The sequence below is a fragment of the Apteryx mantelli genome, chromosome 1 (genome assembly GCF_036417845.1).
Source record: "Apteryx mantelli isolate bAptMan1 chromosome 1, bAptMan1.hap1, whole genome shotgun sequence".
In the NCBI taxonomy this organism is placed as follows: Eukaryota; Metazoa; Chordata; class Aves; order Apterygiformes; family Apterygidae; genus Apteryx; species Apteryx mantelli.
In genome coordinates, this window is record NC_089978.1 from 66,292,312 (window position 1) to 66,307,535 (window position 15,224).

The window sequence follows — 15,224 nt, forward strand, 5'->3', positions numbered from 1 at the left end:
AAAACCCTGGTTCAGTGTCCAAACTCCTGCTCCTAGGATATGACCTTCTAACTTACATTGTTTCTACCTTACAGGGGACATACTCAACATAAAATATTCCTTAAGTCAAACATACTGTCTGTATTTGGTTATTTCCAGACTTGTCTTCAGTAGGAAAAAAGGTATATTTTAAAATGTTGATATCCATATGCAAGACAGAAGAAGTGCATTGGAGAGGACCAAGGTTGGTCTCAGGTTTTATTCCTACCCTTACAATGGCCAGCTGATGAACCTCCCATGAATCACTTCACTGCTTCCTACTCCAGTTTCCCATCTGTTAAACAGATTCCTTTATGAATCTACTATGACATCTATTAACAAAATCCACTACATTGATATTTAACACAGCAATAATTAATAATTAAAGGTATTATTGGTTATCATTTTAACATACTAGCTAGCCAATAAAACCTAATGAAGGCACTTCCTATGGTTTACTTTGCTAACTCATACTAACTTTCCTAGTTTGAATACACCTTTAACATTCTAACTCTGACTCTTTAACCCAAGACTCTGGTTTCCATGTGCCTTTCATGTGAGGTGAAATTAATAGATTATTGAGCTAGCAATTCCCAAACAGATTAGACTCATGACATCTTAACTGTTTAGAGGTTTGGCGTCTTGTCTCTCCCTACAGTCAGTGGGAAGGGAGAGCAAGAGAAACCCACAGAGAATTACTTGTTTCATGCCTGTTAGACAGCTCTCTCAAGACAGAACAAATGTGTCTCTCTCCAGGTATCTCTAGCACAAATAGATGCTCAGGCTAATGTGTTATCAGAGAATAGAATAATTAAGGTTGAAAGGGAGTTCCAGTGGTCATCTAGATCAACCCCCTGCTCAAAGCATGACCAAATTAAAGCAGGTTGCTCGGGTACCTGTTCAAGTCAAGTTTTGAATATCTCCAGGGACAGATTTTCTCTGGGGACCTGTTCCAGTGTCTGACCACCCCTATAGTAAATTTTTTTCCTTATTTTTCCTTTTTTCCCTGAAGGCTGGATGAACCTTGGTAGTTCCTCTGCAACATCCCAGATTTGGGCCTAGGATACGCAGAAAACCTCACAAAATCAGGTTGGCAGATTGAGCAAGTCCATGAGAAGTAGTCTCCAATAATTATGATCGTAATTTTTCTCTTCATGCCGACACTTAGTTCAGGCTCATCTGGCTCCTATGCCTCCCTGATGGGTCTTGTTTCTCATCCTCACTGGTTCCCAAGGCACTATACCTGTTCTGAAGCTGCAGATCCTCATGTGGAGAATGAGCCTTTGGTCTACTGCCAGAAGTCACTGGCTCCCAAGCCTTCCCCATCATGGGAGTCTCCATCCACCACTCCTTGGGGACTAGTCTTTAACTGTCCCTCCACATTGTGGAGCTCTGGCTTTTTTCTCTCCAGGTCATCCTGTCAATCTCCTGTTCATCCTCCCTGATGGTGTACAGTCTTTTTGCCTCCTCCTGCAGCTCCATTCACCTGGCAACTCAGTATTTTAACCAGAACACTTCTCCCACAGGTAAGGACACCCCTACCCAGTCCCAGCTCCAGGAAGAGGCACTGGGCACTCCCTGAAGCCCAAGACCTGGACAGTGGCCTCCCTCTGGAGTTTTGTCTGGCTTGAGGCCTCTGATGTGCCACAGTCAGCTGTTCCAGCCAATGTGTGTCATCACTGTGTAATCTTCAGCAGTCCCACACACTCTTGAGTGGAGTTTGTAGGCCCCTCCGGTGCACTAACTGTGGCAACAACTGTGTCTCCATTAGCTGTCACTATCTGCTGTGCTCTGCATTCTAGTTATACAGAGCTACCTAGACAAAGATGAGCTAGCAAAATGAAAAACTCCGATACACAGATTCAAATTCTGATGTTTGGTTCCCTTTAAACAGGCAGAAATTTTAGGCCATTCAGTTTTCAAGCGAAGAAAATATCCCTCAGTAGGTCTTACCTTTTTCACCAGGGAACCCTCGATCTCCAACTGCTCCAGGAGACCCTGGCAATCCAGGAGTTCCCATAACTCCCATTTCTCCTTTGGCTCCTGAAACCAAAGTGAAAAAGTGATTAACAGAAAGATGGCAGAGCAGCATAAAAGAAGTAAGAGAAATGGAATGACTTACTCCCTATTACATTAGGGATTGAACTATTTAAGGAAAAATGGCACAAAGAGGATGGTATAATTTAAAATAGCCTGATGGAGAAAACAACAATAAATATAGTATCATAAAAAAAGGAGAATAAAACAAAGCTTGTAATAGGTGTTTGACAGATCCTTAAAACTTTCAATCACAGTAAACAATGCTGTAATCAAGAAAGGCACCGTTAATACCAGATTCTGTCACTGAAACTTCATAGAAGAACAATCTTCCATTATTACAGGTTAAGGGCTAGTTCATGCAAGTTGCTGGATTTGATCCACCAAACAGTATGAGTTTAAAGTTATACATGCATGGAGCTGCTTCGCTGATAACAGCCCAAGTGTTTCCCTGAAGCTCAGACTCTTTGATGGATCAATTTCTAACCGAGTGAAAAGGCATGCTACCAGGATTTAATAAAACAGTTGTCAAAGATGCAAGTTTCCAAGGCAAAGGGTTACTTTTCTGAAGGTAAGAATGCTTTACCTGCCGATCCTTTCAGTCCAACTGCCCCTTGTGGTCCAGGCAGGCCAGGTAATCCCACAGAGCCTGGTACTCCAGGCTGGCCCTGGCTACCTTTATCCCCTTTTGGTCCTGGCATATCTAGACCTGGGATACCAGGAAAACCCCTTTCTCCTTTTATTCCAGGAAATCCTAAGAAAAATAGAAGAAAAAGATCAGTACTTAATACAGCACAGAAAATACCATTAACAGGAGTGCCCTACCTATAATGTACTCCTGTGGTTCATAAATTACATGGCATGAAGACACAAAGCAAATTTCTCTAGTAAGAAGACAGCAGAAACATTCCTCATTCCCTAAGTGCAGGAATCATGTACATATTACCTATGATCACTGGGAGAGACTAAAGAAAGGGCAGGCATTTTCTCAGGAAGCCTCACACATGCTCTAAGCTTTGGCCCAAAGGGATGAGGTTGCTGACACCCTCCCATGCCCCTCCATGGAGCTCACCCCCCCACAACAGTTTATGAGCAACACCTTTACTGACATCAACATCCATTTAAGCCAAAAATGCACTCCCAAGCAACAGCATGAGAGTATTTTTCTTTCACCTGGTGGTCCCTGGGGTCCTGGTTGTCCAGCAGGTCCTGGTGATCCCTGCAGGCCTAGTCCTGGAGCACCTGGAGAGCCCTGTAAACCTTGCAAGCCAGGGAGACCAGGGTCACCTGTGTGGAAAGAAGAGAGACATACACTAAGTGTCCTCCAATATTATTTGAAATCTGGTTCATGGAATACGCTAGACAGGTGCTTTGGAAGCATTTGGGCAATAAAAAGTCATTTTGAGCTGTAATACCTCCTGCCTAGGCTCAGAGGAAGGACTACTGTTTGCTGCTAGTGATTGGAAGGCAAAAACAAGGAAAGAGGAAGGAAAAGGGCAGTATCCTGAGATACCAGTAGGATTTAAATTTCAAATACACTTTTTGCTGCATCTGCAGGGGAACGACTTTAAAATGAAATAGAAATACAGAAATATATCTTAATTTTTTCTACTACATTACCTCGGAATCCTTGCTGACCCGGAATCCCTGGAAACCCTTGCTCGCCACGTAAGCCAGGCAATCCTGGATTTCCCTTTTCTCCAGGGATACCAGCTGGGCCTGGTGGGCCTGGTAATCCCTTAGGGCCTGGGAGACCTACTCCAGGTTCACCCTAACCACAGAAACACAATAGATTAGGAGTCTGTATATCAAACCCAAGAATGTATTGATTGACTGTATTTAAACCACTCAGAGGAAGAATGCAACATACAACTTCAGGACAGATGTGTAAGCAATTTAGAATTCATATCAACCACTGTTTCTTTGCATGCATAGGGGAAAACATAAGATGCACAACAGCCTGGCCAACTATTCTTTCTCTGAAAGAGGAATCTTCGCAAAGATTCCTGTTAACATGGTGTTGTGACACATGGATGCTCACAGAAAAGAACAATACCAACAACAGCAGACACCTACTTTTTGACCTTGTAAACCTGGGGCACCTGGCAAACCATCCAGGCCAGGAGTTCCTGGAGTGCCTGGCTGACCAGGAGAGCCAGGCTGACCTTGGAAACCTACAAAAACAACACAAAACTCGCATCATTAGTGCCTCTGTCTGTAAGTGTCCTCTGTCATTTCTTCAGCGTCTAAATGAACTATTCACACCCTCACAGGAACATTTTTTAAAAGTTCTGTTTGGTCTCTTACAACTGTCAAATTTACAGGGATGCCAGCACCCAAAAGCCAGTGTCTTCAATAGAGATTCAAATGCTAACCTTCATGCATGCAGCATTTGGCTTTTGAGGAGAAATGACTGCCCAGAAGAAATAAATTCTGAGTGATTGCTGTGGGTTCATGTCATTTAGAAACATTCTCTCTGCAAAACTGTGTTCCCAAAATCTTCTTCAGAGAGGGCTACTCTATGGGTGGGGCATCAGACTGAGGGATGCAGAACAAAATCCATCTGAGAATCAACACCTTTCTGTCCAATGTATGTGTAATTGCATGTCCTACACATGCAATTAAAATTCCCTCTGTGGGTTACATACAGAGGGTCTGTGTGCTACAGTAGGTCCATGGACTGCACTTTGGGAATGCAGGAAAAAATACATCTGACACTCTGCAAATCACTTAAAGGTAGTGCTCACAGCACCAGCACACACTCTGTAATCAGAGATGAAGCTTCTTTCTCAGGGAAGATCTCAGGAAGTGAGAAATCCAGCTTTTTGGCAAATCACAGATTAACAGAATGGTTGAGGTTGGAAGGGACCTCCTGAGACTGTCTCGTTCAACCTCCTGCTGAAAGCAGGTTTAACTAGTGTGGGTTGCTCAGGACCTCGTTCAGTCAGTTTCGAGTATCTCCAAAGACGGAGACACCACAACCTCCCTGGGCAACATGTTCCAGTGTTTGACTAGCCTCACAGTAAAATAGTTTTTTCTAATGTTTAAACAGAATTTCCTGTATTTCAATCTGTGCCCATTGCCTTTTGTCCTTTCACTGAGCATCCCTGTGAAGAGTCTGGCTCAGTCTTCTTTACTCCCCCCATCAGGTATTTATACACATTGATAAGATCTCTTCTCCAGGCTGAACAGTCCCAGCTCTCTCAGCCTCTCCTCATACGCCAGAGTCTCCAATCCCTTAACGATCTTCGTGGCTCTTTGCTGGACTCTTTCCAATAGGTCCATGTCCCTCTTGTACTGGGGACCCCAGAACTGGACTGGCTAAGCCCCAGGCAAGTCATTGGGCAGAGCTTCATTCCCCCAAGAAGGTCCCTTGAAAGAAATATCTTTGATACACCATTCCTTTCCTGCTAGCATCAAAGAGCATACGACAAAGCTTTTACAGATGCAGCTGACCTCTTCTGTTCATCCTAGTCCTGCTCTAGGAGGAACTGGAGGTGGTCACAGGCAAAGATTTGCCCTTTCTCTTCTTTAAGTCTTTCTGATCCTCCCAGTTTGCTGGTGTGTGTAATTACAATAAACGAAATAAATTAGGCAGAGACACAAGAGGTTGGCGAAGGGGGCTGACAAAGGCTTGGTTATCTAATCCTGAATGATTAGCAGCAGCATTATAAAATACATCTCCCCAAAATCCCAAACCTGAATATGAACATTTAGACCCTCACCAAGCTTATGTGCATATCCTGACAGGTCAGTGGCCATGCAGAGAAGTGTAAACTTATGCTGAACAGACTGGTATTCTGACCAAATCATTCCCAGTCACCTGGGACACAACACAACTGCTAGCCCTAGCCCAAAAGCACCATAGTTATGTCAGTATGGCTTTTTGACTTCAACTCTCAGCAAGGTCACCTGGTCTCTCACCAACCTCAGATGTTATGCTAAGATACTATACTATATCTCTTTCAGTTCTGGCAGTAGCTTTGACACTGCCCATGTCTGCACAAAGCAGGTGTGCCTTGAGAGTATGCTGATCATGGTGCTTGCATGCCTTTCACAAGGGAGGCTACTGGTTCTTCCCAAATTTCCTGCTGCAGCCATGGCTGCACGACACTGCATCCCTACTCCAGATACACCACCTCTGTTAGTTACATGGATAACTGTATCTTACCTTTGGGTCCTGGAGGTCCAGGGAATCCTATACCTGGCTGCCCAACAGCACCTTTTTCTCCCGGCAGGCCGGGTCTTCCTGGTAGCCCAGGATTCCCTTTGTCACCTTTGCAAGAGGAAAAAAGCCAAATGTTATGGTAAAGCCTAGCTCCTGGGGAACAGAACCATTATCATCATCAGAGCAAATATTAAGAGGATACTGTACCTTGGGGTCCAGGGAAACCAGGTGGCCCAGGAAGGCCATCTGCCCCAGGAGGACCAGGCAGAGGAACAGTTCGTCCTGCTTCACCTTTTGCCCCTGTGGATGTAAAGATGTATTAAGTCTGTAAACTGATGAAATCAAACAAGGAAGTTTCACCTAGTGAACAGTATTAGTCAGCACGTCCATGACAGACTTTTTATGAAGATTTTTTTGTAGAAAATTCATAGAAAATCAGAGTTTGTAGGAGGAACCAAACCATCCTGCTTTGGCCTAAGAAACTCTTCAAGAAAGCTGCCCCTAAACAGTTGCAAGTATACTGTTGAGATCAAACACTGACCTAAACTAATAAGTCTTTTCATTTTAAATCCGTGATTCCATAAGCTGCATCACTTAAAGTATATATATATATATATATTTAAGCATAATATAGCATTACCTGGAAGGCCTGGTAAACCTGGGGTTCCAGCAAAGCCTCTGTCTCCTTTGTCACCAGGTAACCCTGCTGAGCCTATCCCAGGAGGACCAGGAAAACCTCTTTCACCACGTACTCCAGGGAATCCAGGTTGGCCAGGGGGACCACGTTCTCCTTTCAATCCAGCTGTACCCTAATTTTTAGAAAGTATAATTGTACTTCTTGCCTGATTGGCAAGACAGGACATGTTCTCCTCTTTGTCCGAGTATTCTGTAGCTTGGATTTAGCACAGGGTACTTATCTTTAACACTGAAGAAAGTGGATTCTTTATCAATGAATGGAAATAGGACTGGGTCCCATGTGGAAGAGCACACGGAAACTATACCTGTTGTGCACATGGAAACTCTACCTATTGTGCAACGCAAGTAACTGGATCATTTAGGCTATATTCCCAGTGATGAATCTGGGAACAAATCTGAGCTCCACTTCCACATCAGCTGAACTCCCTAGCAGGGCAAGAATTTGAATCATTAGTTTCAAAAAGAAGAAAGTATGCTAGAAGAGAGTTGCATCTTATTGTAATCATCTCTTCTTGGCTAACTGCATTCCTTCAGTCATCTCCAGATACGAATCAAATCAGCTACACTAGTTCTCACTATCAAGGTAGAAGAGGGGGAGAAGGGAACAAAAATTATGTCTGTGCTCACCGCTTTGTGGGGGAAGTAGCCCTGCTTTGCAGTCCTCGAAGTAACAAACCACGCAGTCTGAATACATCTGAGTCAGATCGCTTATCTGCATGGCATGTATACTGGGTCAAAATATAACTCAGAAAAACTTTGCTGTTTAAGGACCCCATTCCTCACTGGTTCCAGGGAAACTGGAGTCCTCTTTTGAGGAGGTTAGGTACACTCCAGATACGGACAAAACATGATTCAAAGAATGAGACCAATAAATATAAAGCGTATGTGGGACATAAGAACATGTGACTTCTGATCTGAAAGACAACATGTATAGAACAGCATATTAAAATAAAGAAACACACATACCGATGCTCCTTTCGGACCCTGGGGACCTGGCAGGCCATCTTTTCCTGGTGTCCCTTCTCTTCCAGGAATACCTGGTTGCCCTGGAAAACCAGGATCTCCCTTTTCACCTTTCAGGATAGGTTCATAAGAAAAATCTCCTGGTTCTCCTTTTGCCCCAGGGCTGCCTATAAGTCCTGGAGTGCCTGGCGGCCCCTGAAAAATTCAAATGCCATCAGGGGCCTATCAATCAAAAATTACAGAGTAGATTCAAATCAAATAAACCATTAAGTCTTCAGTCAAGTAGGTCAAATGAGAATATTTTCCAGGATAGAGCAGTATGAATAAGCAATTATTGCAAAATTCACTGTCTTGATCATCTTGTCATCATACCATACCACAGGTATATCATTTTACATGGTGCACATAAATTTCCACCATTTACACAGGAACTGTAGGCCACGACACTGAATAAGTACTCTGAATTTTCAATAGACTGCTCACTGGATTTCAGCTAGACCTATGGTATCAGCATCAGGGTAATCTAGGTTTCTTAAAACTGTCTTTTTCATAGTTTACCTGTCTCCCCATGCACATGTTCAAAAAAGGTTTTGTAACCTCTCCAGGGCAGAAATTCCCTACATAATAATAGGATATTCTGTACTTTCAGAATTCCAAATTTTGCCTGCATATTGTCCAGAACTTGCATGTACTTCTCTCATACAAACAGTGTCTTTAATTTCAAGTGAATCTGCTCTGCTAACTAGGGTAGTAAATCACAAAATTCCTGGGCAACACCCACTGCTTATGGCCTATGTGTACCCTCCATTTAAGCCTGAACCAGTACACAGTCAAAGGCAATCTCCACTAGCTTTGGCAGGTCCTAGATCAGACTCTGACACTCTGGCATTGCCTTGAACAATGTGAGTTTGAGAGGCTGCACTCTAGGTAGTTTTTCCAAGCTAAACTACATGCTTGGTCTCCACCTGACTGAACTTTGTGGAGCAAAACAAGCTTAAAAGCATTCAGAATACTAGCCAGTCCTTGTCTGATAAAAGGTGTGAACGGAATTTAACAGACAATAAAGGATAAATATAAAGGTGTAGCAAAATATGTGCTGAGAATAAATCGCAATCATGAAAAAGCTTAAATATGTTAGAATGTCCTCTTATTTTTCTCCACAGTTTCTTTCAGGAATCCAATTTATATTACAGTAAATGAAGTCACTGAGTAACACCATCTTGTTTATCAGGGTGGAAACACAGAGAGTGGAATTCACCTCAGCTAACTTTAGCCTAAAATTCATGTAGCTAGGCTTTATTTATACTCAAGAGAGAGGAACAGGTTCCTCAAGTAAGTAATTCATATAGGTGGGATAGTTTAACTTCTGAAGGTGCCTATCACCACTGGTGATAGAGGGAGCTTGGATAACTCCAATGTATATTAAAGTTAGCATACATGAACGTTGCTAAGAAGCTATGTTGCCAAAAATGCTCAGCTGGAAGGAGAAAACAGCTCTGGACAAACTAGGCTAGAAAGACTCTCACAAATTCTCAATCTACATCAGGAAAGGTGTCAAAATCCATGTTATAATACGGGAACTAATGTAGGTCTTTACAGTAGACCACAGTGAATGCAGGGACACTTAAGCTAACTCTGACAAAATCAACCACAGTAGGGCTAGTACAATGGTAGGGGTAATTTGTGCTACATTTTTGGCAAGTGCTATGCTTATGTGGCTACTCTATTTCTGGCATCCAGCCTCACCCGCTGAGAGCTGTGTTATGCTGTGTCAACATAATTTACACTATCAGGATACTACCCACTTCACAAACTTCCTTTATTTCTTGAAAACCACTTAACTTTCCTGCTAACTATCTGAAAATTAGGTTTTATGGACTGACTATGCTACACACATTTCCCAAAATTCAGACAAACTGCTAAAATATGTTCCATACTAACATGATTCCAACTGCCTAGGCTACACTAGATGGCACTGCACTCTCGCTCTTAATATATACACACACAACAGCAGAGAGACATGGGAAAGACCCGTTGTAACATGAGAAAGTCAGATCCGCACGTTTCATGCAAAATCCTATTTCTCGTCCAGCTCTGCTGCTTAGCTTGCTGAGCCGCAAGGTCAAGTGTCCTGCCGAGTTCATATGATGGAATAAGCACAGAAATATAACCCATTTCAGACAGCTCTTGTTTCCTCTCATAGCTAGATCCCACTACTTCCTAGTTTATTTTGCTAGGCATATCCAGTCCCTTATTTTTATTATATCACTGTGCTGGTCTATTTTTAAACAGAAATATTACACAACCACACTGAATGCTTTTTCATGACATGTCTAACAGGAAATAAATACAAAACATTTGGAAAGGTATTACTTACAGGTACGCCTGGAAGGCCATCAAGTCCAGGTAAGCCTCTGTCACCTTTGAAACCCACTTGTCCCGGAAAACCTAATCAGAGAAATGAAAAATAGTATTCTATTTATTATATGCTTTTACAAATAGCTCATTGTCTGTGGAGCATTTATGATCCTTCTCAAAGTGTCTAATTCCATCCTTAGTTATATCAATATAACCGTGCTAAAGTCAGTGATGTTGTCTGGATGCATTAGAGCTCAGAAGTTAATGATGCATTTGACTTATGATGAAAAAACACAATTCAACCCATTTCATGGGTTGGACACTATGTTCTGAATTCACATTACCATTTAGAACTATTATTTAAACATTGCAATGTTGAAACTTCCTAAAACATATTCATTTTTCTACACAACCACTAGAACAAATATTAAGTATAATATCACTGTGCATGGCACTTTTCTGATATAGTAGCAGACAAATTATTTCTTTTGACCATACAATTTAATGCTAGAACTGGGAATGCATATATGGACTACTGCTGTGCCTGGGCACATAGTGGCAAATGCTTCCCACATTATTTTTTCGCTTTCACAATCTTCTCTGAAAACATTTGGTCCATAGTTTTCAAAGACACTCCACTGTGACCAGTTTCTGCTTCCTTAGAAATTCTCATTGATTTCAGTGGGAATTTGGAACCAGACCAATAAGAATATTCCATCCTTCTTTCATTAGTTTCACAAGCAATTTGATTAATTGGACAGAAAATAATTATATGACTTAAGTTGCATTTTTAGGTTTTAGCCTTGGTAGTTAATTTCGCCATGGGTTTTTACCTGCTGGACCTGGTGGCCCTTGTGGTCCTGGGAGTCCAGGAGGTCCTACTTCACATGAGGGACAGGAATCACCTTTCTCACCTAAAAAAAACAACAAAAAAATAAAGAAAAAAACATTAATGAATAACAATGAAAACATACGAGACAACTGAAAGCTTCAGGGGCAAATGCCTACTCAATATGCTTCATGTTGAAAGATTAAAAATAAATGTGTCACTTTTAAGCAAACATTTCAATGAAAATTTATCAGCAAATTTATTCAAAATTCTTTAAAAACTTTAAAGGGATGTCAGGAAAATCAACTAGTTCTTATCCTAAGAATAATATTTAATAGAATGGTTAAACGGGACAAGGCTGAAGAGGATCAAGAAAGAAGGCAAATATATACCGGGTATAAAAGAAATAAAAAGATTAAAGAGGAGAAAGGAGAACCTTTAAATCTCAGAAAACTTCACTCCAGAATTCACATCTTCAATTGCCATGAACAGCTCTATTTACACTTAACAAGGCAATACTCAACCCTTTCTTTCTTCCCAGCTTCTCTTTCTGCCCTGTGCCATCCTTTATCGCTTTCCAGCAATGTGGAGGCTAAGTGAAATATAAGCAAAGTTTGGGTCACATGACTCGATACACAGCACACTTTTACTTACCCAAGACTCAAGAATCATCTTTAGCGTCTGAGAACCGCTTGTGTAACTAACGTTAGGCACTGTTTCTCTAGATCCAACCCAACCTCCTCAGCATCTTGACAAATCCAAGCCCCAGGGTACAAAGCAGTAGAAAGCAATCACACATTAACTATAAATAATATTACCTTTCTCTCCCATCTCTCCTGGAAATCCGTGCTGTCCTGGAGCTCCAGGTCTACCTGGTGCACCAGGTTCTCCTGGCTGGCACTGATCAACTCCATCTGCAATTGAAAAGTAATAATAAAAATATTGTTTGACAAGTGAAAATTTCCATTATAAGGCTGTTTCTGTGAGTGTCACAGCTGAATGTGTCTTCATGAGTAGTGATGAGTCAGGGTACCTGTTGGGGCCCTTGCGGTACTTCAGAACAACAATCTATATGAAATATAGAGTATGGAACTACACTGTTTAGGATTAGTTGCTTAGCACGACTTGCTTAGCATTAGTAGCTAAATTTGCTGAAGCCTTAGGCCTCAGGCTGTAGCCGCTGCTATGTGCTTTAAAGTAGTTTACCAAGGACACTGGTGCAGCTGGGAATGATACATCCTGAGAAAGTACAGATAAGCTAGCAGAAGCCAGTGGGAACCAAGGTTAAGGGCTAGACAGCTTTGCTAAACAAGCAGCAAGGTACAAGGCATGACCGCTGCGTGCGTGATCGGTGCAATGATTGGCTACCTGTGACATAATCTGTATGAACCACAAATCAAGGGCCAGAGCGCCGAATACCTGTACTTATAAAATGGGCAAATTGCTGAATAAAGATGGAATTGAACCTGCATTCTGTGAATGCGTATGATTCATTCCCGTCACTCCCGCGGACCGCGACAGGTACCATTTTATTTTCCTGTTTGCTTTGCTCTGAAAAATTTTTCTAGGATTTTGTATTCTCAATCCATATATGCTACTTTAGAAACCTCTAAAATTACAGAGAAAAGACAGGCTCTGGCATAATAAAGTTACAAACAACTTCCATATAAAATCCTATTTTTTATCATAATTTTCAGCTAAGAAAACTGCTTTGGATGAAAAAATGCATTTTTGACCCTGAAGACAATGGAGAATATTTCTTGAAGTCCTGAAGATCATTTAGTAGCATTTTTTGTATCTAGACCTTTGTTTTCAATGTTTTGGGAAGCTTTCTAGGTCAAGAGTAGCTTGTTAGCACCTAACTTTTCCACATTGCTAAAGCTTCCTGAAAACAGGAAACTACATATGTTGGAACTGGAATGGGTGACAAAACATAATGTTTAGCAGAGTTGATATGAGAACAAAAATTATGCTTGTTCTGTTAGATGTTATGACACAGGTTCTGATTCAATACAATCACACATCATTTTGGTCAAAGTCAGTAGTCAAAATCTTTATGTGAAGTCTGGCAAACAAAAGTTAAATACAAACAAGAAAAAACTGTTTCCATTAAAGAAGTGTCTGCAGAAGGAGCAGAACTAAGCACTGACAGAAAAATAGGAATTGTTCTTCTTCTTATTAGGGACAAGGTAAGATTTAGCTATTTAATTTCCTGTTTTAAGTGTTGGATTTTGTAGTGACTCATTGGCAAATGTAGCAACAACTGTAAAGCAAGTGTTGACTCCATTCTCTCATAAGATAATTTCATTTTTCAATAAAAACTTCTAGTAAATGAAAAAACCTGAGTACCTCAGTCTATAGTTCTTATATTTTTTCAATCTATATTACACATATTGGAACTGCAGACTTGTAAATTGTGATATTGCACAGCTATCTTATGGTAAGAACGTTAGTAGTATTTTTTAATTGCTTTTATTGAAAATGTGTAAACATCTCTGAGCTGGCACATGAGAACACAGAGGAAAACAATATGTATTATGGTAATTTCTTTGGATATAATGTTGTTACATTACAATATACTTTTTGAAGACATTTTAAAAGCACTTATTTAGCAAAGAATCCTTGTCCCAGTCTGGAAATGAGTGGTTTGCTGCATCGTGAACAGCTTTTACTTGACCCATTAACAGCTCAGATACATTTCTTCCGTGATCTAGATGCATCTTTTCACACATGAATTCTGATCATAGCTTTTATAATCTTGTCTCCTTTTTCTTTTTATGTGCATGCAAATGTTAACATTTTTTGAGATTTCATACTGAAAAGCAACTGAGTGCTTTACCTACCTGTTACTCCTGGAGGACCTGGTGGGCCAGGCAACCCAGGAGGACCTGGGAAACCATCTCTTCCAGGTGGTCCAGGTAAAGGGAATCCTGGAGAACCCTTTTCACCTTTTTCACCTCTCTCTCCAGGGACACCAGGTGCTCCTACCCGATCTGGAACAGGTCGACCTTTGGACAGAATAAAACATACATGAAGAAAGTTACAATTCAAAAGATAATAACATTATCAACACATTAGCTTCCACTACTTTTCAGAGCTCAAAGGAAAAATGCTACTGCAAAATCGAAAGGGACTATATTTTGACTACTGGTGATTTACACAGAATTCAGGTTATAATCTCACTACAGCTCAGAATAACATATCTGCATTAGGTCCCTATGCAAACACTCTTATTCTGCAGCAAGAGTGCCCTCTGAGATTTAATTTAATCAACTTTTGCTAGGTAGGAAAAAGTTGCCACAGAGGAGTTAACTGAGAATATTTATTACACTTAGCAGCTATTACACTTTTCCTTATCTCATAATAAGTCAAATACATCTTAAACATATTTAGAAATAGACAGTATCTCTAAGAACCTCAGTGAATAAGTATTCAACAATGCTAGCAGATTTCCAGAATGCTAAAACCAAAACTGTTTGGAAGTAAATAAGAGCCAATAAAGAGAATCCGTTAAATAGCTAGAAAAAAAAATAGTTAAGATCTCCTTTTAGCCATTCATGCAGTTACACTTTAATGAGTTATTTTAGTAAAAAGCTAATCATTAGACTTGATTGTTTAAACATTTTGATCCTCTAGCAGCATTGCAAGAAGATATGAAAAGTCACACAAATCTCAATTTCTGTAAGGTAACGACAGACTAAGAGCCACAATTATTCTTGTCTGGTCATGCAGAATTCTTTAGGGACTATCACAGTCTGTGGTGTATATTATCTCCTCCCTAAACTGTGAAAGATTTCCTGGCAACTATCTGACACTGGTTCACGCTAATTTCATATTTAGTTCACTGTCAAGATGGAAAATGCAGGCAAAGAACAAGGTAATATTTATATCACTGGTGGATGTGCTGGAATCAGGTTTCTGCAGATGATTTGCTTCATTTTTGAAAAGCAAACATTGTGGCTTAGTCCAAATCCATGTACATGTGCACATACACATAACAGTAGTGTTTTCATGGATGTAAAGATATTAGAGTACAAGAAAAGCAACACTTTCAGGGAAAAGAAATATCTTTTATTGGATCAAGTGATGTAGCTGGAAAAAAGATCAGGGAGCCTTCAGTAATTACCCTGATTTAATAAATTACATTATTTCTCC

The 15,224-nt window shown here is 40.7% G+C and overlaps 1 protein-coding gene across 1 annotated transcript in view; it reads right to left on the minus strand.

Annotated features, from left to right (window-relative positions):
* Nucleotides 1–15,224, minus strand: part of COL4A1 (collagen type IV alpha 1 chain) — a 135,267-nt gene that overhangs the window by 31,899 nt on the left and 88,144 nt on the right. Inside the window, exons 21-33 of the mRNA XM_067293915.1 lie at nt 13,913–14,077; nt 11,888–11,983; nt 11,074–11,154; nt 10,260–10,330; nt 7,886–8,077; nt 6,864–7,032; nt 6,431–6,523; nt 6,227–6,331; nt 4,132–4,229; nt 3,676–3,826; nt 3,229–3,342; nt 2,642–2,809; nt 1,972–2,061 (exon numbers count right to left, since the gene is read on the minus strand). Of these exons, the coding sequence (XP_067150016.1) occupies nt 1,972–2,061; nt 2,642–2,809; nt 3,229–3,342; nt 3,676–3,826; nt 4,132–4,229; nt 6,227–6,331; nt 6,431–6,523; nt 6,864–7,032; nt 7,886–8,077; nt 10,260–10,330; nt 11,074–11,154; nt 11,888–11,983; nt 13,913–14,077 (1,593 nt within the window). The remainder of the gene's footprint in view (nt 1–1,971; nt 2,062–2,641; nt 2,810–3,228; nt 3,343–3,675; nt 3,827–4,131; nt 4,230–6,226; nt 6,332–6,430; nt 6,524–6,863; nt 7,033–7,885; nt 8,078–10,259; nt 10,331–11,073; nt 11,155–11,887; nt 11,984–13,912; nt 14,078–15,224) is intronic.